The 26044-nt window shown below is 41.9% G+C and overlaps 1 protein-coding gene across 1 annotated transcript; it reads left to right on the top strand.

The window, feature by feature from the left end:
• The first annotated feature begins 3936 nt into the window (after nucleotides 1-3936).
• On the top strand, nucleotides 3937-25573 carry LOC9656043 (protein NRT1/ PTR FAMILY 8.1). The gene is made up of 5 exons (XM_024661778.1): nucleotides 3937-4098; nucleotides 23592-23733; nucleotides 23816-24033; nucleotides 24181-24644; nucleotides 24706-25573. Exons 1-5 carry the CDS (start codon nucleotides 3937-3939, stop codon nucleotides 25571-25573), a joined length of 1854 nt encoding a protein of 617 aa, XP_024517546.1.
• The last annotated feature ends 471 nt before the right edge of the window (nucleotides 25574-26044 follow it).

Raw genomic sequence — 26044 nt, 5'->3', positions numbered from 1 at the left:
GCTACAGATGATGCACGATCAGACGCGAGTAATATTACCATTTGACTTTCTCCTAACGCAGGAGGATTGCTTGACTATGGTCCATGTGAGGGGTAGCAAGCCCATCTTCGTCAAGCCAGAGGCTGTAGTGATGAACCGGACTGCTAGCTCAAGTGAAATCCTCATCATCGATGACTCGCCGATTAAAACTGCAGCGAACACGCACACATATGCAGTGCACCCCATCTCTTGTAGTATGGAAACTAGGGAGAAGAAACCGTATGTTCTGGGGGACCTTGCAAAACGGCTTGGAGCGATGGTGATAGAGAACCGGCCAGTCCAGGAGGTGGCTGCAGAAATCAACCAAATGGCAGATGGAACGGTATATCAGAAGCCATTTGATCGGACAGACACCAGTCATCATTTATGGCATGTATATTGTCTAGCCAAGCACTATCCGCATCTCCATAATCTGCTCAACCGGATGGGTTCTTCGACCACTGAACATGAGCGTGGACGTATTAGAGAAGAGATGGCATTACTATTGGGTTTAAATCCTGATAGTGTGGAGAGTGATGAAATTCCAAGATTATTGTATAGGCGTTGGAGGCAAAAAATAACAGTCTGAGATGGCATGTATTTATTTAAAAATGTAACTTATTATGGCATGGGGTTCCATGCCATTGTATTAATATTAAAAGACAATTCTTTGAGAGGATTTGCATTATACTAGAAGTGTTACAGCATGTTATTGGAAGTCTACGAAGTTGTTTTATTAATAATGGGAAAGTAAAGATTGAATGGGGACTTGGGCTCCACCTAGACTCGGAGCAACTGAGCCAATATTAAAAGGATGGAAAGAAATTGGACGACGATGACAAGGAGAAGAGAGAGGTGAAGCAGTGGCAGGGGGAGGAGAAGTGATTGAGTAGACATTTCCTTGTTTAAAATAAAATGGCATGTGCCTCAATGCAGTTGAATTTTGTTATATTTATATACTATATAAAGGTTTGGAAACCTTATTTTACAAGTGGGATAATGACAATTCCCACTTTAACGAAATAGAGCTTTATAATAGAATATAAATAATTGAGTATAGTTGAGAAATTGTATGTTACCTAAAAGCTGCTCGATGCATGAAGTAAGGTTGGCCAAGTTGTTTATCAAATGGAGTCGTGCTTGTGGCCTTCTTTGGCAGCCAGTCCTCTCCGAGTTTTGTAAGCTCAATGGTGACGAAGTCCTTAAATGGAAGTTGCTCAGGATCATCCCCTATGAAAGGCGCTAGAAACATCTCCCCTTCATATACAGTTTGTGAAATATAGATGGTCTTCCTCATCACAGTCTCCATCATACTGTCCAAACATTTTTCTCCTTCTCTGAGTCTGCTATTGAGGTCGTTCAGAATGTGTACCTGTTCCTCATATATAAGCTTTGACTTTGAGATGTTGTAAATAATCTCATCTGGAGTTTTGCCCACTAAAAATTAACTTTTGTGAGAACCTTCATGTAAATACAAACAATACTTACTTTCATGACAAGCAATCTCTATTATAATATCGAACCACTCCTTTGGGCATCGAGGGTCAGCCACACTAAGTAATTTCTTTAGCTTTGTCTTCTTTGTGCTGTTGATTTTCTTGTCAATTGCAGCTAAATGCTCTGAGAGTTCTTGATCATTTTCAGCTCGATGCAACTGTGCATATGCATCTTGCTTAATCTTCACCAATGGCTGAAGACAACACAAACATTCTATGATAAGAAGTATACTTAAAAGAACATACCTTACTCCACACAGCTGTCATAAAAGCCATTGGATTCTTGTACCATCTATAAAGTTTCATTCAGCTTGTAGGGAGATTCTAGAGTGAGTGAGCACACCAGGGATGGGACTTCGTCACCTGCGAGGGGAAGTAGCTGTTATAGTCTTTAGAGAAATCAAAACACTCTAGCATCCTGATGACCTCGTTGATGCCAAATAAGTGATGCTAAATCATCACCATAGTGGCTGCGGACTGCATCCTCGTCGAGATTGGCAAGAAACCGGATCTACTCAATATCATGTACTAGGCTTTGTTTCTGCATTGCAAACTGTCCCAGTCTGCAAAACACAAATTGTTAAAAGTGATTGAAGAGGGAGAGGTACTTATGCATTAATTTTGTGGCAAGCTATTACAAGCCTTGCCACATCTAGAGATCCTCTCGCGTGTACATGTCCAACCGGAACATTGATGTGATAGACAGGATCGTCTCGGAAGCATTCTTGGATGCACTTCATCCACGCGCACCAGCGATGATTCCCGTCGATAATGTAGAACATTTTCCCCACAAATTGTTGAGTCTCAGGATGGCTCATAAGCTTGATGTCAAATTCGCGGGACTTCATTTTCCAAATGTCATCCCAATCCCTCTCGATTTCCGGTGACACCGAGAGGGTATTTGTCGTTCCTGGCTTGAAAACCGAAACAAGGAACATACCTATGTTTGTCCCAAGGCCATTCTGTTTGTACAGACTATAGATATCCATGTTGACGAAGTGCGGTGAAGCAGACCGAACGATGCTTGTCTGAGTGAATCGACATAGTGGGATTTCTCGGATCATGTGCCCCGGGCCTTCCCACTTGAGAGACTCCAGAGTCGTGTGAATGGCCTTCTCTTTAGTTCTCAAAACTGTCTCTTGGAAGCGCTTGTCGACAATATGTTCAGGTAGCTCCACTTCTCTTTCAGCTTCAGCTACACCTCCAGTAGCACCATTATCAGATTTAGCCCCCCGACTCGGGCCCAACACCGCCATCAGGCGCACTTGGGCACTACTCCGTTTCTGCCATATTTTGTGAATATGTTAGAGTAGTGGCATTTGTGGTTGTGGCAGCAATGGTAGTGATGACAATGGTTGCGCTGGTGGTGGTGATGATGGTGGCAGTGTTGGTGGTAATGGTGGTGATGATGGTGGTGGTAGCAGTGGTGGTAATGGTGGTGGCGGTGGTGGCGATGGTAATGGTGGTGGTGGCATCGATGGCAGTGGTGGGGGTGCATGTGGACTGGAGCTATGTGGTTGGGAAGACGGTAGAGTTGTCGCTATGGAAATCTCTATCTAAAGGTCAACTTGATTGTCGTCCTGGATCTCATCTTCCTCATGTCTTCTTTTTGATCCAACATCCCTCTCCTTTTGTAGTTGCTTCTGTTTCTGAAAAAAAAAAGAACTCATTATAAATTATAAATGCATAAGAAGAGGGGAACAAGGTGTGGGCTTGGTGCAGGCGCTGGTTCGCCAGCGAACCGGGCCTCCCCCAAGCACCTTGGCCGGCCTGCACCAAGGCCAACCGCCCGAGAACCTTGCTTTGGCGCTTGGAGGCGGGCCGGTTCGCTGGCGAAACGGCCCTCCTCCAAGCGCCAAGGCCGGCTCACGGGCAGTTGGCCTTGGCAGTTGGTGCGGGCGCCGGTCCGCCTCCAAGTGCCAAGGCCGGCTCGGGGCAAATGCCCGGGCCGGGCACTTGGTGCACACTGGCCTTGGCACTTGGAGGCGGGCCGGTTCGCTGGCGAACCGGCCCACCTCCAAGCGCCAAGGCCGGCTCACGGGCAGTTGGCCTTGGCGCTTGGACTTAGCTGGCTCGCGCCAAATGCCCAGCGTGGGCATTTGGCACAAGCACTTGGCACCATTGCCGGCCAAGTGCCTTGGCCGGCCTGTGTGGACTTGGCTGGCCCAGGCGGAGTGCCCAGCCAAATGCCCGGCCTGGGCACTTGCAGCGGCAGTGCTGGGTGCCTAGGCAGCGCGGCGCTGGCGTGGCGTGGCGTGGCGTGGGTGATGCTGGGCAGTGGCGGTGCTGGGCAGCGACGGCATGGCAGCGGCGGACCTAGGCAGCGCTGGTGCTGGGCAGCGGCGGACCTAGGCAGCGCTGCGCTGGGCGTGGCATGGCAGTGGGCGGCGCTCGGCAGCCCTGGGCAGTGGCGGTGCTAAGCATGGCGTGGTGTGCGTGCAGTAGTGCTAGGCGTGGTGGCGCTGGGCATGGCATGGGCGCGGGGGCGCTGGGCGGGGAGGAGAGGGAGTGGAGGAGGAGAAAAAACTTACTCTTGGCGGCATTCTATTCCCGCAGTCACTCCCAATCTCCTGCGATACTTTCTGTAAAACCCTAATGCCGGCGGCTGCCCTAACCCTAACCTAACTTTCATCACAGCCGTTCATCATGGATGCAGTAAATCTTCACTATACAATAAATAATAAATCTAGCACTGTACAATTTCTATTCCGCCCTAGATTTGATCACATGACAAAGTCCTTTTGAATTGTAATTTAATAATGGAGGTGTGCTCTAATATGACTATGTCATAATGTGAAATAATGTCACAGACGCATGTGTTGAATTGATCAAAGTACGAAATTGTTAGAAAATATAAGATTATTAAATCGTAAGGTGTTATTTCCAAAGCAATGTATATAGATAATTTACTATAGGTGATAGATGGTAGTACAAAGATGGAATATATTTAAATGAGTTCAGAAGAATGTGATGATTTCTAGCTTTAATGAAGTACTGAAAATATGTACAATATTTAATTTATTTGGCAACAATTGATTGATGGTAAATCCTAGAATAAAATCATTCCTATCTTTCATATTATGGCACATGCTTGAGGTGATATTTCTTTCCGTTCTACCAAAAGTTAGTGCATATAATAAATTTGAGTATGTTTTTGAATTCAATGTATATAGACTTTTAATATTGTACAACATAGTCCTATATACTTCATACAGAATTTATTATAACAACATTATCGATGTTAGATCCTAGAATAAAATCGCCCTATCTTTTCACATAATGGCATAGCACATGTGAGGTGACATTTCGTTATAAAAGTTCAGAGTTCCAAAACCTAAAGGCAACAAAATGGAGGGCTTCCTTTTGCATTACCAAGATCACCCACCGCTTTCTATCTCCCAGAGTCTTATTTCATAAAGTTTTCTTTGCTGACGTTTCGATCTTTCTCTCGGTTCTATTTCATTGGAAGCTGTGATTCGCAACAACATTGGTGTAGTTGAATGATCAGAGTTTCTTCTTTCGAGTGTAGGTGAAGGTGGATGTAAGCTCTTGAGTTTGGACTTCCCGGGAGGTCACCCAGCCCAGTACTATTCAAACCCAAGGACGCTTAACCCCAAATATCCCAAGACCCTTAACCGATTGGAAAAGGGGGTGCACTCTTGTTCATGGGCCCTTTCCCTCTATATTTGAACCCCATGGATCGCCTCTCAAGTCGTTCTCTTTGGTTGCTTACAATCCACCACGCTTCCCTGCAAGTTCACGCCCTCGTGAACGGAAGCTGAGAGCCGCAGCTCTCCCGAGAGCCCCGCTCTCTTGACACCCTACCCCTCGGGTCGAGCCCAGCGGGAGCAAACTGGACCAGCCAGATGTCAATCAATATGTGGTGCGATTCCCTTAGCCAACCAACAGAGTCGGACCCGAGACCCCTCTGATACCAAATGTAAGCTCTTGAGTTTGGACTTCCCGGGAGGTCACCCAGCCCAGTACTATTCAAACCCAAGGACGCTTAACCCCAAATATCCCAAGACCCTTAACCGATTGGAAAAAAGGGTGCACTCTTGTTCATGGGCCCTTTCCCTCTATATTTGAACCCCATGGATCGCCTCTCAAGTCGTTCTCTTTGGTTGCTTACAGTGGACAACATTGGGATTTGCAACATTCCAAGTCGAAAGAGATTCGAGTTTTTGGATCTCCAATCAAAGTGCGAGGCTGTGATCCTGCTAAAGTGAATGTGAAGCAAGAGTCGGTCATCATCATTTCTTCCTCTTCTAGTTCTAGTGGAGATGTTAGTCCAGTGCGAGCCAAGAATTTCCAAACTCCAACTTCACTGATATTCCAAGTTGTTTGCAACGCTTTCCAGTTTTCCCACCTCTCTATCAATGTTCGTTCCTTTCTGCATAGGCCTGTTAGCGAGCTCCCATCTACATACAATGGCAATATCTTCTTTGAACTACCACCTTTTGTCAGCTCCAAACGAAAGGGGATGGAGACGAAGCAGGATGTCCACAACTGGTGCAAGATCAAGACCACACATTTCCAGCATTTCAAAGGCACAGTGTCCATGGTTCATTGTGGTGGGTATTTGGATTGTGTGAATAAAACATGCAATCAAGAGTGCGGTAAAAACTCCATATTTTTTGAAGGATCTGCAACCAATCCTCCCCTCTGTGACACCATTGGTGTTGGATTCAAGTGTCGGTTTTGCAAGAATGCTCCATTGTGTCGTGCCATTTGCGGGGCCAAGATGTACTATTTTCTTCCACGGGATGGAGAGGTTGGTAGAGCTATAGTACATATTGGCATGCACACACATCCAATGCAGGAAGGGATACAAAGGAGTTCAGTCAACCATTTCAAAGATGCAGTGCAGATAGAGACTGTGAGAAACTCATCTGCAACTCCGAAGCATGTTCAGAAGACAGTGCTCAAGGATTTTATCGCAAATACTTTACTTGATCCGGACTACAAGAATACTCAACTGGATGAGGCTAGCTTGCGGGAGTTACTACGACATGTGCAACCTGCAACTAGCCTCAGGAGGTATGAAAATATTATTACATACTTTTCAATAGTATCTCTCTTACATTTTGTTTTATTTAGGATAAAGTCTTGGATGTGTGAATCTCGAGAGGGGAAACTCCAATAAAAAATCGACTCAATCCTTGAACTAAAATAGACTTGTCCCTATGAGTTTATCCATGGGAGTTTATTTCCAGATCAAGTCGTTAGTGAGCAAGAGCGCCCCTTCATTTTCAAAATGTCTACCATGGGCCCTACCTCTGGTGTGGATTTTGTTTCCCGAATGGATATGTCTGGGTCGAGTGACCTTGCTAATGCATGGGTATATTTTGACCATATGGAGCGGGTGGCAGGTTGGACAACCATGGGAGCTCATGTGTATGATCCGAGGTAGTTTTTTTTTCTCATTATCTTAAAATGGTTTTAAACATTGCACTTTTCTCAGACTACGTTGTAACTTGACAATTGCAACAGCAGAGTTTAAAGTACAAGACCAGATGGCTCAAGAAATATTTTGGAAGTCCCTCTCCGACATTGTATTGAAGTGGATTGGTAAGCCTGCCAACTTTCGCGGTTTCATGGCAGATGGGGCTGGGGCTAATTGGAATGGTGTCCGGGCAGTCTTTGGGAATGGTCTACCCCTAGAAGGTCGTGAGAGGACTTGTGAGTTCCATTGGGCTCAAAGCCTAAACCAACACTACCACCTTATTAAGCCAGATTTCCAATTAACATTTAAGGAGTTGTGCAAATAATGGCAGGCTGCACCTTTTGAAGAAGAGCATGAGGCAAAAGAAAACGAGATCCGAATGTGGTGGCGTGAAGATGGCCATACTGACGTAAGTTGTCTACCACAACTTGAGTCGTGGTTGGGGTGGTGGGAAGTTAGAATGTTCCAATGGGGACATCACTCTTTTCAGGTTGGTTTTTCTTTTTTTCCTCTCTTTTTATTGCTTTTTAATATCATCTTTTTATAAGGATCAACCACTTGAGGATCTTGCATACACCCCAACTGTGAATCTCTCAGAGAGTAAACATTGGAGCTGGCGTTCCTCTGAGGCAGGGAAAGGGAAGATGAGTCTATATGAAGCATGTCTATCATATTTGATACGCACTGTAGAACAGTCTTCAAAAGCCTTGGCATTTGAGGAAGGAAGATATATGGGAACAGGACCTTCGGTTGAGATGTTACACGATCGGATGAAGAAGAAAGTGACACCACCAGCACGAACAATGGCAACTGCAGTAGAGGAAGTGGTCCACAGCACATCTATGGAGTACACTCCTTGGGCTTCTATTGGTGATATGAAGACCGTCCGCTCAAAGCATTGATTTTCCTTTGCTGGTGAAGATGTTGGCACGGATCTTGGAGCAAAAAGCTCTCACAGGCCTGATGTTGAGTATCATTCTGCTCCAAGACATCGCCCTAGAACCGAACCACCTCAAGTGGCTGATGAAGAAAGTGCATCACAGCAGGTTGAAATTGCTTATCATAGTGTGGAGCCGAAGCAATGGGCAATCTGTCAAGTGTCAGCGAAATCAAATGTAAGGTGTGTGGGGATGCTTCCAAGGGGCAAGTGTTGGGCTTGGATCCGTGGTGATAAGTCTGCTTCTGTTCCAGCCCCATGTTTCCATGGGGAACGAAAGCAAGCAGGATTTTCAAGATGGTGTTGGTTATATTGCTACAACTCTGATGTCAACCATACAAAGCGGCTTGAAGACACTATAGTGACTAAACCTGATGCAGTACCTAAAGAATGGCCGGTTGCTAATGGGGTTGCGCTCACCTCGGATGAGATTGAAAACCTTGAGAAATCTGGTTTCAATCTTGAGAGGAGAGTTGGAGATATGAGTGACAGAACCAAGACTATTCCTACAGAGATGCATAGGAGGCCAGCACGAAAAGGTAAGGCAGTTAAATTTATTGGTACCGTCTCCAAGCAGAAGCAAGGTAAAATAAACTTGGCTCAAACACTTGAGTGTGAGATTCTCTCCACGAAGTACATCACTGCGCTTGCAAAAGAGTACACAGTCAAAACAGAAGGTGGAGAGTACACAATTGCCATTCAAGACTTTCCTTCTTGCACATGTCCAGACTTTACGAAGCGCGAGGAACATGGGAAGGCATATGCTCCTTGCAAGCATATGTACTACATCTTCATCAACATTTTGCACCAGGATCCTAAAGTGGATATTTATATACACCAAGCAAGCCTTACTATTGCCGAGTTGCAGAAAATTTTTGGAGCTAATTAGATTTTCCAGCACTATCGATGTTTATTCTCTATCAATAATATAAACTAATTATACCTTATATAATTAATAAAAATATTTTATTATTTCACTTTTCATTTCATAGACTTGTGAGGTTCTTTTCGCAATACTACTCATAGTATTTGTGAGTCTCCATTTTTGTCTTTACCCTCTCAAAAAATATTTCGTGATAGTCTTTCGGGTGTATGATGTTCCAATGTATTGTGAGAGCATATGTACCATCACAGTTGTTTTTTTTTCCTTTCAAATGGTTATATGGCCTTATATAGAATCTTAATTCAAATTTCATACTTTAAAAATTCTGACGAACCTGACATTTACTAGCTAGAAAGCACAGAGTACAAATTTAAAGAAGTGACAAGAATAATCTTTTTGTAAACATTTTATTTTATATTCTAACAAACGTCTCTATTATTGCATGTAGTAAATATTTAAATTATTAGAACAAGAAGTGTCCTTTAGAACATTTTTATCTATATAATATATAGAGAGTTATGAAATTATTAAGTTCGCCATAACTTTAAAATTTTAAAGTTTATAATGTTTGTACTAAATTACAATTGAAAATTGAGCTCAACTCGTGAGCTCAACTCTTCAACTCGTGAGCTCAAATATGGTCCACACTCCCACCAGCGACACTGTGAGAAGTTCATTAAACCTTATCATTTAGAGGAAGGATTTCTCTGTCTTGGAAGAATCCTAGTACTATTTTCTTTTTGTATAGGTAACTCCACAGACATAAATATCACTTACATTGTGTAGCTACAAAGTAATTTAGGTGTATTATCACACCTTTTTTGACAATAGCAAAGGTACTAGGAGTCAAACTTCTATATACCTTGAGCAAAATATTGTCAAGTATCTCGCTTGATAATTCGTCAAATTGTTTAAGCAATTTTGTTAAATCTATCATTTGTTAAACTAACTAGGCACATAAGATAGTTTAATTTTTGCTTTCTTATACTTTTGTTTAGTCACATAGAGTGGGGATCAACTAACTTCCATCTGAGTCTATATGTAAAATGTATCTTCTAATAAATGTGGTGGATTGTTGGTAAACATTTTTACTTTGTCTACCCCAATTCCCCAATTGAACTTCTATCAAGTGAGTGGAGGGTCATTAATTCTCAATCTCTCTACCTAGGTGTGCAGGGGGTCCTTCCCTTTGTGCCTGTGCTTAGTGTGGTTAAGATTAATTCAGTGCAAGTTCTTTGGCGCATGATAGCCAATTCTAAAGTAGTTTACTTGCTTCATAATGGGTCTCACCCTCTAGCTTATAACCAACTTTGCCCTTACAATTGTAAAATTAGAATAAGTAGCCTATTGCTCTTAGGAAATTTTAGGCAAATTGAATCAACATTAAAGACTAATTTGAATGGGGTATGGAGACCATTATATGAAATTGCTATATAGAATCAACATAAGAGTCAAATTGTCTAGTGCATGATAGCCTATTTTAAATCAATTTTTTTGTGGAATGATGTTAAGTAATTTTTCAAACATGCAATAGCTAATTCATGGAAGATTTTACTTTAGATCTAGACAAAAATTGTTTTTCAAGGTAAATTTCTCTCTAGCCTCTTTACTAATGAGTGGTAATGGTCAATACAAGTTTTTACTCAAGCTTGTATGACAGATTTTTGATATTTGCAATGTATTTCAGAATTTTTGGGAGTGTCTAAGGTTATTTCACCTTTTTAGAAAAAAAAAAACCTTTTTTTAATGTTTCTAAGCTTATTTTAGTTCTTTAGAGATTAAAGTGACAATAGCAATATCTCTAAAATTGATGCCTACGCCTAGTAATAAGCTCTACAGCTCTCTATTTTGCATTTATAGTGTGAAACCTTTCAACTACTTCGTCTGACAAAAGCTTGATTAGCACACGAAGTGATCTGTGCATTCCAAACGTTAGCAAAAATTGAGTTACAACTCTTATTGGAGTAGTTGTATAATTTTGCCTATGTGGAAAATATTTACTATGTGGGAATTCTCTTCTGTGAAGATGCATGTACATTTATAGATTACATCTCACAAAGGGTGGTTCATGCCTTACAAAGGCTGTTTCACACCTAAAGTGGTGAGTATTTCCCTTAGCAATTGGATGTTGCTCAATTAGTCTGAAAGGTAGATTTTCACACTTATTCACTTGTATATTTGCTCTTTGTCTATGCCTCACTTCAAAGGACATAAAGTGTGTTTCATATGATTGCCTTTGATTCCTCTCTATGGGGCTAGATATGATGTGAGTGCTTTCAAAATCTATTAAAGAGTGACACCTTCCACACCGACCAATGTTTGTAGGCTCTCTATGTATAAAAGATGAGCCTTGATTAATTTACTTAGGTGTATTAGGTATAAAGCAATTTGAACAGTTAAAGCAATTTGTGATAACTGTTTCTGAATTTTTGACTTGTGAGTCTTGTTTGAGTCTTATAGGCTCTTACACTATATATAGGAGGCTTAAACTTGGGATAAATCTACTTTCAAACCGCATTTAAATAGTAGTCCAAGTTTAAGGGCCTTAGATCAAAGCTTTGAGACAACATAATGTTTTAATTGTAATTTTACCTTTGTCAAAGCTTCATAAGACTTGGGTGAATAATTCCCTAATTTATTCTTTACTAAAGTTAGCTCTAACTCTTTTTAAATTGGAATCAAAGATAAAAGTTACAAGTGCCCAATTTTCCTGTTGTATATGCTTAGAAAAATTGTGATACGTTGCTGAAAAATATGTCCTTTAAAAACCCAAGTGAAAACTTATTTAGAAAGAAAGAATTATAAAGTAGTTAATTGTGTTTTCCATATTAAACAAGCTTCATTCCTTTTTCTTTTGGATTTTTCTCAAGAAATTACTAGTGAAACAATTTAAAGTTGAGTTTCTTGGCAATATATATTGAATTCCAATTTCAAACTCATCCCAAGCTTTATAACTTGTATTATGGTTGAAGAATTGTCTTTCTTGTGTTGTCTAGGCATTAACCCACTGTAATTGCAAAAAGAACTCATTTGTTTAGTATTGTTTGGGCTTAAGGCCTTTGCAATCATTGAAGAGATTTACTTGTGATTCTTAGTGCTAAGCATGTTTGGAATTCACAAGCGATTTTTCTCCTAGCTATTTTTCAAATTAAAGAGTGATAGCTTATTCTACTGTAGTCGCTAAATATAAGTAAGGTTTTTTCTGCCTATACTCATGTTCTCACCCTTACCTGCAAAATAGTGGCTAATAAACAAAGACAAGAACATAAAAGGAGAGGAGAAGAAGAAGAATTAAAAGAGAATTCAATTTCGATAAGCATGTGTCACTTTCTCAACTCTACTTTGCACAAAAAATCATATGCGGGAGAAAAAATGATTAATTCAATACAAATGCATACAACAGTGAGTAAGGGTTATTTTTCAGTATGTCTAAGTGCTACTAATATACTGTAAGCGACTAAATTTTCCATTCTACTTTAGTCACTTAACCACACCTCCGACCACTTGGAGGAGTCTAACTCACAACCTCTATAAGTCCTATTTTGGACTTGGGCTTGTTAGCCCTGAGAATGGCATCCCCACCACTCAACCTTTGCACTTAGTCCAAGTGCTCCATGTGTCCGGTCCCATGACCGACACCCCAAGGTACCATCGGCATATCCACCTGTCACGCTAAAGCCATGCTCCTTTACCTTGGTCACACCGGTGGTCTAACCCCATCTGCATCCCAATCTCGTCTCTCAAGGACTGGGCCATCCGTCCATGAATGATCATTCCAGATCCACTCTTTAGCATCCTTAGGATACCCACAGACATGGGGAATAGCCTTCCCCAATATCCCTTTTCCGGTCCTCACCAAGTCCCTTTCTGTTCATGGCCGTGTTTGCCAACACTGCCACTAGATCAAGGCCCACAAGCCTGACCACTAAGTCCCACGGTCCTCTGGGACTTCCTCACCATGTGACTATGTCCTTAGTCACTATGCTAGAGGTTTGCTCCTCTTCCTTCCCACGGTCTGGGACTTTGGGGCAACATTTCGGAACACCGTGGCCTTACGCGAGCCACCTGGGTACTCTCCTTGCCTTCCACCCTTGGGTGCTCTAGCCATGGGCTTAGAGCAAGGTTCCGTTAAGCCACACTTGGTATCCAAGTAGGTAGTCCCACCCACACTTGCACTGGGAGCATCGGCCAGTCGATCTCCTGGGGGAACTAGAGCCGGCTCTTGAACACTTCACCAAGCTACCCCGCTTGTCAGTCTGTATTCACTCTAGTCTTGGACTTTCTAGTGGTCCGTTCATCACCCAACACTGGGTATGGCCTTCCTGGGCCAAACTGGCCTTTCCTAGCCAAACTGGCTCCACTGGGCTCCAACCCCCACACTCTCCCTACCATACTTTTGGAACCCCCTGCAGCCCCCCCCCTCCCTGGGGGACAATCGCTTTGGGCTTTCACCCAACTTCTTGTATTAGTATTCGGACTCGGACTCAGACTCAGTCTCGGTCCCGGTTTCGGACTCGGACTCATTCTCGGTCTCGGTCTCGGTCTCGGTTCTGTCTCGGACTCCATCTCGGGTCCATCTCGGACTCCATCTCGGACTCCATCTCGGACTCCATCTCGGGTCCATCTCGAACTCTATCTCGGACTCCACTTTGGGTCCATCTCGGACTCCAACTTGGGTCCATCTCAGACTCTATCTCGGACTCCATCTTGGACTCCACTTCGGGTCCATTTCGGACTCCAACTCGGATCTCGGACACTTCCATATGTCATGTGTTGGTCCTTTTTGGGTCCCTTTTTGGACCTTTGCTTATTAGTTGCCTCGTGCTCGCTCCTCGAGCACTTTGTTGGGAGTTCCACTCCCGCTCTCGACCTTCCAAGTTAGAGCTTTTAGTCCAAACGTGTTACGCTTGTTTGGCTTTCGCTTCGGCCACTACCATGTGGCACCCTTTTCAGCTCCACTTTGGGGCCTAGGGATTTTGTGTCTCACAACTCCACCACCCATAGACGAAGTTCGATGTCCTCATCGAACGGTAAACCCTTTTATAAAGTAACACCCATATATATTACCGTTTCCATCCTTGGCCCCCAGCCAATATTTGTTGACACCGAAGGCTCACCATGCCTTGTCCATCCTCCAAGGAGCATAGTCTCTCCCACATAGAGACTCATTCGGCCATCTGGGGTGGTTTGCTCCCTTTTATTGGTTTAGTTCTCGCTAAACCCATTAGGGACACCTTCTCTAACTCAATTCCACTACCCGTTCTCGAGTAGTCTCAGATTCTATCGCCATAACCTTTGCACTTTGGAACTTTTAATTTTGACTTTTCAAAGTCGATTTCCTAGATGTCTCCGACACCTTGCATTGCATATTTTGGGCAAGTCCACTTCCCTTTCCTAGGAAGTTCTCTACTAGAGGGCACGATCATCCTCTTTTCTATTTTGTGCCACCCTTGGCATTACATTTCAATTATTATCATTTGTGCCAGAGCTGTCCACGGCCCTATCCTTTGGCTACTTTGCTGCTCCTCACTTGGAGCTTTTACTTCGCCAAATTTGAGCACTTGGGAATCTATCCTTGGAAGTCCACTTCATTTCCCACAATCCGTTAGCATTAAACACATTAGTGTTCCTTGGCTAACTTTGCCATTTGGATTCCTCCCATTAAATTCTATGGCCCAAACTTGGCCACTAGTCTTTTGCTCCTATCCATTGATTGTTGCATCAGACAACACAGGATCACTACCCCCTCCTTGAAGTATTCTTTTAGTTCCATGGCAAAGCTCCACTTTGCCAAGTCTAGAGGGTGCTCACCCCTAGTAGGTCTCTTTAGCATTCTCTTGCTATGGACCCCTTCCACAGCCCAATTTTGTGACCCTCCCATAGGTCTCTCCTAGAAACTACTTTGAACTCACAATACGATTGTATTGTCGTAGTTCATTTCCCTTAAATGTCCTTCCCACTTGGTCACCTTGACCAAGCCACACCATTACCAATAGTTCAAATCAGCGTTTTGAACTAGGAATCTTGTTCCTTAACCTCACAAAGACCTTGTCCTTGTTTAGCCATACGATCACCTAGTGATCTAATTTTGATACCTTAATAGGTTCGCCAATAGATACTAGGTCTTCCAGACCTTTAACTTGTTGACCATGACCCGGGGGTATCCCCCACACTTGGCAGTGCGCCCAAGCTAGCCCTTCTGGCCAAGGGTCCATAGCAACTAAGACTGGATGTCCCCATCTCATTCACCACGTCCTTGGTGCCACTTGCACCAAAGGGTTCAAGTTAGACATGTTGAGCCACACTAAGCAATCTAACCATGCATCACGACTCCGAGGCATCCCTCACTTGGCGGTGTGCCCAAACCAGTCTCCTCACTGAGAGTCCATGACCACCAAAAAATGAGTGTCCTCATATTCCAAACTATCACCACACCCTAGTGATTTGGGACTCGAACCCAAGCACTAGAGGGTCGGGACTCGAACCCAACCTCCGTATATGCATCTACGGACGGCATCACCCAGGATGCCTGGCGTGACTCATCACGCCGGTGCACCAACTTATACTTAAAGCACGCTATAGATCACAGCTTAGGAACCTAATTCCTCCACACTGCCAAGTCCTCTCACTTGACACGTCTGTGATCATGCATGGACTCCTCCATGCTTGGCCCCATGGCCCACCCTTTTTGAAGTTATCACCTTCAACTAGGGATTTGTTCCCCCTGACTTGCCAATCTCACTTGGCAAGTCCTCCGACCACCGTAACATGGTTCCTACATAAGTGTGAAAGTCCTTGACCATCAACTTTCGTTCAAAGCCCTCTCTTTGAACACTCGGGAAATACTTCTGTAACCTTGATAGCCTTGCCTCATGGCAAGCTTCAAGACCATGCTTCTGCTGCGCCACTCTGATTTCAAGCGTTCTATGAACCATTTACACTTGGCCTTTCTAGGTACTAAGCTACCTAGAATCGTCTTTGGGAACCTTAAAGGAACTTTGTCCCTTAGCTTGCTAAGGCCTCCCTTTTTGCAAGCTTTTTAGTTGCCATATAGTCTAGTATGGATAATTTCATATTTTAGACTCTCCATGGCATCACGGTTGCTAGTAACAACACCCTCGAGCACCCTTTCGATTCTCCACTCCCAACTTGCATAACCACCATTGGATATGCCCTTTGATTTTTATAGTTCAATTCCACCCTAATACTACTTGCCTTTTGGCCCCATATGTTTCTTTTGGTTATTCTCCTCCAGACTAGGAGGATAACTTTACACATTTTACTATGCCTTAGCAAGTATTCTTAGGGATGAACTACCCGATAGCTTAGGGAGTGGTTCCTCAATCTTGGGCATGCTCACCTTATAATTCCACACATCAGGATTAACGTTGCTGCTTATGGGCCTTTACATGCCCATCACTAGCCTTGCCAAAATTTCATTTTTGGCTTTGTCCAATTTGGGTAGACAGTCTTCTCCTGTCTCCACAACCTTGGACATTTGGATAGCACCTTATATCTATCATTCGTTAGAGACTTAGTCCCTTGGGCCTTATCTATTGCCCTTGCGACACGAAACACCACCTCCTGGTGTTCTAGAGTGTTTGGGTGTCCCAATGATGGCCTCCTGACAATGAGCATTTTCGTTTACGACATTGATTTACTATATCACAACATAAGCAATTTATCCCCCATAAGGGTATATCTAACTTCCTTATGCCATTAAGAAGTCTTGGGTAACTACCTTCTACCCGTTTAACCAATTATCTTGCACCTCTTGCACCTAGTTGCCCCATAGTTGTCAAGTTCTACAACTCATTGCTTGGTGCTTCCGCACCTCCATCATTATCTGGGTCACCACACTCCAACCGCATGCCTTCTAGCTTAGGCCATGCCATTCCCACTTCCGTTGGGATTCCCTTGGCAAGAGGTTTTTATGAACCCACCATCATAACCTCAAGGTATCACACCTTGGCACATTTGGTATCTCCACACCATCGGCCCTACGAGTCTACCCTTATGACACTACTTATTAGTGTCTAGGTCTTTGCCAAGATCAATATAATTGTTCCTCATGTTAACTATTCGTTAGCACCGCACCATAGTGTTTGCACCCAACTCTAGGCCAAAGTTGCTTTCTTCTGGGAACATCTTTCCCACAACTTTAGTATGGCACATTCTGCCATCAATGAGATACCTACTGTTTCTTATACTTGGATCTTATGATCCTCCCCATACCTCATGGGGCACCATACACCTCAGTCCAAATGCTTCAACCAATCCCTTAGGACCATTCCCTGACTCCGCTTGAGTCATCTAGCATTTTGGACTTTGCTAATCCAACAACCTGCGAGATCTCAGTCTTAGAGGTGCCAACTCACTGGAATACAACTTCTTGTATTCATGTCCTACTCACAAGGACAATCTTTGCAAGTGTTACTTTGACACTTGATGATTTTCTTGGGGCTAACCTTTGCCCCTTAGGACTACTTGTCCATGTGATGAGAATAGCAACTCATCTTTTAAGTACACCCCCAACTCCTTGGGTTGTTCCAGCATTTATTAGAGGTAGCCCGGCTACCATTTCAAGGACTGGTGTCCTCTTCTGTATTTGACTTCCCACTGTCAACAATTCCGGTCTCAAATTTATGAGTACTAGCCTCAACCATATAAGGGTAATCTTGTGACTCCTTTATTGTTTTGGAGTCTGCATCTTTCCCGTGATCCCAACTATAGTTGTTTACCACAACTACATTAGCTCGTTTGCTGCGTCAAATGCTCATCTGAATCACATCCTCAGCTCTATGAGGAAACCCTTATACTATTCCCAAGATCCCAAAGTCATTCCCTTACTGACCCTTTTCCATCCACCATATCGTGCACAAGTTCATGCATGAACTTGAGTGGAGAGCCATGTCCTTTCGACATGCTACTCCTCGAGGATAGGTCCATATCTAGGACCTTCCGATTCCAATACAAGTGGTGATATACTTGACCACCAATAAGAGTCAGACTAAGGAACAGCTCTGATACCAAGTTGTAAGCGACTAAATTTTCCATTCTACTTTAGTCACTTAACCACACCTCCGACCACTTGGAGTCTAACTCACAACCTCTATAAGTCCTATTTTGGACTTGGGCTTGTTAGCCCTGAGAATGGCATCCACTCAACCTTTGCACTTAGTCCAAGTGCTCCACGTGTCCGGTCCCATGACCGACACCCCAAGGTACCATCGGCATATCCGCCTGTCACGCTAAAGCCATGCCCCTTTACCTTGGTCACACCAGTGGTCTAACCCCATCTACATCCCAGTCTCGTCTCTCAAGGATTGGGCCATCCGTCCATGAATGATCATTCCAGATCCACTCCTTAGCATCCTTAGGATACCCACAGACATGTCCCTAATATCCCTTTTCCGGTCCTCACCAAGTCCCTTTCTGTTCATGGCCGTGTTTGCCAACACTGCCACTAGATCAAGGCCCACAAGCCTGACCACTAAGTCCTACGGTCCTCTGGGACTTCCTCACCATGTGACTATGTCCTTAGTCACTATGCTAGAGGTCTGCTCCTCTTCCTTCCCACGGTCTGGGACTTTGGGGCAACATTTCGGAACACCGTGGCTTTACGCGAGCCACCTGGGTACTCTCCCTGCCTTCCACCCTTGGGTGCTCTAGCCATGGGCTTAGAGCAAGGTTCCGTTAAGCCGCACCTAGTATCCAAGTAGGTAGTCCCACCCACACTTGGACTAGGAGCATCGGCCAGTCGATCTCCCGGGGGAATTAGAGCCGGCTCTTGAACACTTCACCAAGCTACCCTGCTTGTCAGTCCGTATTCACTCTAGTCTTGGACTTCCTAGTGGTCTGTTCATCACCCAACACTGGGTATGGCCTTCCTGGGCCAAACTGGCCTTTCCTAGGCCAAACTGGCCAAACTGGCCTTTCCTGGCCAAACTGGCTCCACTAGGCTCCAACCCCCACACTCTCCCTACTATACTTTTGGAACCCCCCGCAGCCCCCCCCTCCCTAGGGGACGATTGCTTTGGGCTTTCACCCAACTGCCTGTATTAGTATTCAAACTCAGACTCAGACTCGGTCTCAGTCCCGGTTTCGGACTCGAACTCGTTCTCGGTCTCGGTCTTGGTCTCGGTCTCGGTCTCGGTCTCGGTTCTGTCTCAGACTCCATCTCGGGTCCATCTTGGACTCTATCTCGGACTCCACTTCGGGTCCATCTCAGACTCCAACTTGGGTCCATCTCGGACTCCATCTCAGACTCCATCTTGGACTCCATCTCGGGTCCATCTCGGATTCCATCTCGGGTCCATCTCGGACTCCATCTCGGGTCCATCTCAGACTCCATCTCAGACTCCATCTCGGGTCCATCTCGGACTCCATTTCAGACTCCACTTTGGGTCTATCTCAGACTCCATCTCGAACACTTCCATGTGTCATGTGTTGGTCCTTTTTGGGTCCCTTTTTGGAGCCTTGCTTATTAGTTGCCTCGTGCTCGCTCCTCGAGCACTTTGTTGGGAGTTCCAGTCCCGCTCTCGACCTTCCAAGTCAGAGCTTTTAGTCCAAACGTGTTACGCTCGTTTGGCTTTCGCTTCGGCCACTACCATGTGGCACCCTTTTCGGCTCCACTTTGGGGCCTAGGGATTTTGTGTCTCATATATACTATATGATTTTATAACCATTCCTAACTACTTCACGCTTGTCTATGACGAGTGTTGCCTAGGTTAGGTCTTTTTTTTTTGGATGCCTAAACTTAAATGTAATTTCATTTTGCCTAAGCTTTCTTTTTTTGCTCTGTTTGGGATGATACACAAGATAAAACATTTACCTCTTCATCACTATCTTGTGCATCTTCGATTTCCAAAAGGATAATTTTGTTATTTCATCAATTTTCTAAATTCCTTAAAATTTATTTTTAGTGTTAGGATTTTTTTTTGAGTTTGTTGAGTGTCAAGAATATTTCTTGAACATCAGGAAAATTTTCCTAATTACAAAATCTTGAACCTTTATTCATCTCTCACTAAAATGGTTGTAGCTATTTTAAATTTAGAGAAGAGTTATAAAGTGCACCTTCACCATCATTAATTGAATTGGGTTGCTATCTTTTTGTTGAAATTCTTCATAATCTTTAAGATTTATTTATCTTTTTTTTTCTTTTTTCTTTTTCTTTTTCTTAGAATCTTTTACTACTGATATATTTTATCTTGCAATGCCTTATATCCCACTATGGTCACTAGTGAAACATTGTTGAAATTCTATATTGTAGAAAGAGGGAAAAAGATAAAGAACAAAAAAAAGAAAGAAAGAAGAAAAGAAGAAGAAGCTTGTTTGTTACTTGGCTTGGTTTTTAAATTTTACACTCTATTGTAACAATTTTTGAACTAAACACAAATAAACACATAAAAATAATAAAGAAAAATTACTCAAGTATTTCAATCCCTAAAAAGGCTCTTGTCAAGGTTGTGAGCAAAGATAAATTTAGCATCACCTAAGTATTCTAGATCTTAAGGATATAGATGTGCATTGATGATGGAAGGCTGAAATATAAAAAGATAGAAATAGGGTTTAAGTGCTAATTCACCATCTAATCCTACATAGTGCCAATTATCAATTCTTTCTATTCTTAAGTTTTATAATAACTTCCAATATGTTAATATTAATCCTACCAACTAAAGGTGTAAATTTAAATTGCTAATGTGCCTTACTCATAAGCCCAAGCATAACCTCATACAAATAGTACATCTCAAATCCATCTAATAAGCCCAAGCAAAATCTTATACAATTTGGTTCAATACGGTAATCAAAATTTATATTTAGGACATATATGAAATCATTTCAACTAAACATGTATCCACTTGGATCATCATGTTCATATCTATATATACAATGAAACTAGTTGCCCAATTTGTTAGATAGTACTCACTAAGACTAATCCTCTTATACCAAATGTAGTGCATGTGGTTTTCACCTTATATTCTATAGTAAATTATCATAGGATAACTACAAAGTAAAATTCAACTCTTAATCATATATACCAAGGATAACCTAAATTTAAAGGCCTTGGGTCCCTATATAAAGGGATAGAATTGATCTTTTGAGTGTATAGTCAAGGAATGGCACAAATCAATATTGAAATAGTCTTAAAATATTTAGTGTTCTAACACTAAAACCAGCATGCAAGAAGGAGCCAAATAGAATTTAGCACTATTTAAATATATTAGTAGTATAATGTGAGGATATGGGTATTCCACCAATTAGCATGGTATAGAGCTTGAATTTAGACCCAAACAAAATATAAAAGAAGGATAAACATGCCCAACGGGAAACCAAATAATGGTATACACCAAAAGCTATACTCAATGACATATATAAAGCCATAACAACCAAACATGTACTCACTAAGATCATCATTTTTCATCTCTATATATGCAACAAAACTAATTGCTTAATCCCACGAGATAATACTCGTTAAAACTAATCCTTTGATACCAAATGTAGTGTATATAGTTTTCACTCTATACCCTAATAGGATAACCATGGAGCAGAATTTAACCCTTGGACATGTGTGCCAAGGAAAACAAAAAGGAACTCAAGATTTCAAGGCTTTGCATCACTGAACAAATGGACAAAATTGAACTCTAAAGTATATAAGCAAAGAACAAAAGACAAAATGATATTAAAATAATCTTAAAGCATCCAATGCCAAGACTAATATGCAAAACAAAGCTAAATAGAGTTAATGCTATTTTATCATATAGATAGCATAACGTGAGGATATGGATAGTCCACTAGCTAGCATAGAATGGTCTATACCTGCCAATTAGGCATATTTACAGAATATAGAGCTTGAACAAAATGGTGTTGTTTAAATTCAGAATATAGTACTATTTTATATTTAGTAAGTTTTCAAGATTAGACTAACTTTTAGAACTAGGGTGAAAGCCTAAAACATGTTTTTGTACTTGGGGGTGAGGAATAATGAAGGGTTCCAAATGTATAGTAAGGATAATGGATAGGTTGAGCATGATTGATTAACTTAAGATATTATCTAACTTCTTGTTAGATATATCTATCCTTGTTCTAATCTTTTTTAGGTCAAAGCCCAAACTCACTTTACATAAATAACTAATGCAATTGAAATAGGACCAATATATGGGGAATCATAATGAGAGTGCTTTAGCAGATAACTTATCACTTAGTGAGTATTGAGAAACTAAGCTCAATATCAAAAGGGTTCTTAACACTAGCAAATATAAGCTAACAAATAGGTTTTTCTAATCAAATTAAATATATTTTTTTAATAGCCGTTAGGAATTCCATCCTCCACCCAAGCTAGTTTAAAACACATGTGCACTTAACTAAAAAAGCATAAAGAATTAGTAATACCAACCTTCTACTATCATAGTAGTAAAAGAAAAGTATTAAAAGGACTTACCAAGAGATAACTTCTTATACTTATAGATAAATTTGGATAGCATCCAAAATCTCAAAGCCAATACTAGCATGTAAAACAAAGTTAAACAAAATTTAGCTTGCATAGAGACTGATAAAGGGAACTAATAATCCTAACCTCCTATTGTTATAGCAGTAAAAGAAACATATCCAAAAGGACTTACCAATTGATAACTTTCGATACTCATAGATAAATTTATGAAAACATCTAAAATCTCAAAGCTAATACTAGCATGTAAAACAAAATTAAACAAAGTTTGACACTATTTCAACATTCTAGTCTAAGTGTAGAGTTCCACCATTGTCTGTAACTTGCCAATGTAGGATTTAAAAATGAATTACAGCTTTATTTGCTTTGATAATGGAGACAAATTTTGTTCTTGAGCTTGGAAAAGTTGCAGTCTTTTAAGAAGAAAATACTTAGCTCCATAGATTGATCCAAGATTTTTTCCTCAACCTTCTTCCTACCTTCTATTTTCCATACCAATTTCATTATATATGATAATTGTGGACTGGCACCAAATGTGAAGCCATATTTTCAAATTTAGGTAAAACTTTTGTGCTTGTAGAAATGTCTTTTTTGGATGTTTCAGTTCTTTGATTTTGGGGATGGAATGTGGATTTACTTTCTAATATCAAGAGCTCTTCATTAATAGCCTTATAACCACACCCAATGAAAGTAATCCTTGAAGCATTTGTACTCATAGATGGACTTTTGTAGGCCTCCAACATACAAAGCACTTGGTCCCTACATGATAATGATGAAGGACCATGCCTGGAGCAAAAGATGTATATGGAGGATCCTTTTCATCCCACGTGAACTTTCATTTTTTTCATCACAAAAAATGCAAAAACAAAATAATAATTAAAAAAACCACTTATAATCTAACTTGGGTGTAGCTAATGTTGTATATGTCCTCCACCTCAGCCATATTACACAATAGACAGTGATGAGGTGGTGTGGGAGTTCCAGGCTAATTCAATTGCTAGTCTCTACCTGGATATTTGTATGAAATTTTGATGATTGTGCTTGAATTTAATGCAGATGCCTATTGCACATATATTAAAGTATGATTGAAATTCTAAAAAATGCAAAAGCTTGCTTTCTTGACTTTCTAAATTCATCTTTTATCTCAAATTTAATATGGAAGTTGTAGCACCCAATTCTGAATCACCACTTCTAATTACTCAACAAAATTTTATTAGTTGATACCATCCCAAAGTGGTAGGCAACTTTATTGGATCTCAACTCATTTGATTGGCTAAGGGCAAAAAACTACCCCTAGTGGAATATGGGCCTAAGGGGTTATAACAATCTTTATAAGACTATTTGAACACTTACATGTGTGTTAGTTCTTCATTAGTGTAGGGCTGATCCTTGTTTCTTGTGGAATGGACAAGATTCATGAGGAATTGGAGCAGGAGCAGCAGGATGCAACAACCAGAGATGGGACTGTGGATTGGTTTGGGAAGCCTGCAGCCAAGGGCTCAACAGGTGGATGGTGCACATCACCATATATTCTGGGTATGTTGTTCCTTTTATCTTAGTTTGCATTTCAGATTTTTCTTCCTCTCAGGAACTCAAACATTTGCTTCTGTTGGCTTCTGCGGTGTTTGGACTAACTTAGTTCTCTATCTCAGTAGAGTACTACATGAGCGTAATTCAGAAGCAGCTAATGCCGTTACTAACTGGGTTGGGACTTCCTACCTCAGCTCCTTACTGGGTGGATTCCTTGCTGATGCTTACTGGGGAAAATATCGTACAAATCTCATATTTCTTACCATCTACCTTCTGGTAAGAGGTTGAGAATAGAATTTTGTTCTCTAACATGTTATCATTTAGGGAATGGTGGTACTTACACTCACCGTAACTCTGCCCTCACTAAAACCTTCTCCTTGCAAAATGAACGTGTCAACATGCTCCGTTAGCACACTGGAACAGAAAGCGCTACTGTATCTTGGACTTTACACAGTAGCTGTAGGTTATGGAGGATATCAGCCTTGCATCTCATCATTCGGAGGTGATCAATTTGATAAGGAGGATCCTCTTGAACAGAAGCAGGCCACCACCTTCTTCAGCTGGTATTACATGTCCATGATGGTTGGAGCAATTATTTCAGCTACGCTTATTGTCTATGTTGAAGACAGTGTGAGCTGGAGCTGTGGGTTCGCTATATCTACAGCTGCTGCTGCAGCATCGATTATAATCTTCTTGATTGGCACTCGACTATATCGGCATCAAAAAACAGGTGGTAATCCCTTAACCAGAGTAGTCAAGGTCTTCACTGCAGCCGCTTTCAAACTGTATGTAGAAGTTCCCTCAGACAGCTCTCAGCTTTATGAGGTTGACTCTGCTGTTTCTGCTATTCAAGGAAGTCGTAAGATCCAGCATACTCCCAATTTCAGGTAAACACTTAAAACTTTCAGACCTGTAGTCGACTATAACTTGGACATTTTTCCTTCCTAGATTTCTTGATAAGGCAGCAGTGAAACTCGATACTCACGATGATATTAACATTTCATGGCGGCTTTGCACAGTCACGCAAGTTGAAGAGGTGAAATGTATGATGCGACTCCTCCCTATTTGGTCAACAACGATCATATTCTCAACATTGTACACACAAGTGAGCACTCTGTTTGTCGAGCAAGGCGCTGGTATGAACACGCTGGTAGGCAACTTCAAAATACTGCCAGGATCTCTGTCAACATTTTGCATGCTAAGTGTCATCTTATGCAGTCCTGCATATGAGTGGCTTCTAGTTCCAGCAGCCCGTAAGTTAACAGGCAAAGAGCGCGGAATTACCAACCTGCAACGAATGGGAACCGGCAAGGTAGTTGTAACAACTGCAATGGTCTGTGCCGCTTTTGTGGAGGTCTTCAGGCTGAAGTCCGTGGCAAGAACAAATTCAGCTCCTCTTCTGAGCGACTTCTGGCAGCTACCACAATACTTTCTGGTCGGCCTGTCTGAGGTGTTTGCCTACAGTGGGCAGCTGGATTTCTTTTACGAGCAGTCACCTGATGCCATGAGGGGCGTAGGACTTGCTTTGTCCCAGTGCTCATTTGCCTTGGGGAATTATCTGAGCAGTTTGCAGGTGGTGCTAGTTACGAAAGTCACAGGTTGGCTCCCCGATGATCTTAACCGTGGTAACCTTGACTACTACTTTTGGTTTCTAACAATACTCAGCTTTGTCAACCTGGCGTTCTATCTGTTCTGCTCTCTGCGCTACAAACTCATTCAAATCAACCACAACGATTCAGTTTCATTGAGGGCGAGTTATGCTCAGCTTGATCTTGACCCGGAGGATCTGATTGTTGAAAGGTATGCCTCCGGATGATTTAAATTTGATTGAGCATTTTCTACAGAAAATCAAATCCACAAAACACCTCTGAGGTGCTATAGGAGGAAAGTTCATCTGAATGTTTCATCACTGAACAGGAAAGTTTTGTAATACCTTTGAAAGGAATGCATGGAGCAGAAAATGATGCAATGATACATTGCAAAATCCATTATGTAATGGAACAAGAGAACACTCAACAGTTCTAGTCACTATCAAAAGCTTTTAAAGTGAACTTATTATCTAAACGATGGTTTGGGTTAACTATTTTTACCCCATGGTTTCCTTTGGTCGAGCGAGGGAAAGGTTAACTTGGATTAGCCCACAAACAGTGGATATAATATAATATAAAATTTATAACGCATGAATATCATACAACCATTTATTCCTCCACTCTCTATGGAAACAACTGAACAATAGCATTGGAAGATTTTTTGAAATACAAATCAATAATAAATGGATCAAATTGTG

Source organism: Selaginella moellendorffii, unplaced genomic scaffold (genome assembly GCF_000143415.4).
Source record: "Selaginella moellendorffii unplaced genomic scaffold, v1.0 SELMOscaffold_85, whole genome shotgun sequence".
NCBI lineage: Eukaryota > Viridiplantae > Streptophyta > Lycopodiopsida > Selaginellales > Selaginellaceae > Selaginella > Selaginella moellendorffii.
This window is presented reverse-complemented; position numbering and strand designations above follow the sequence as displayed.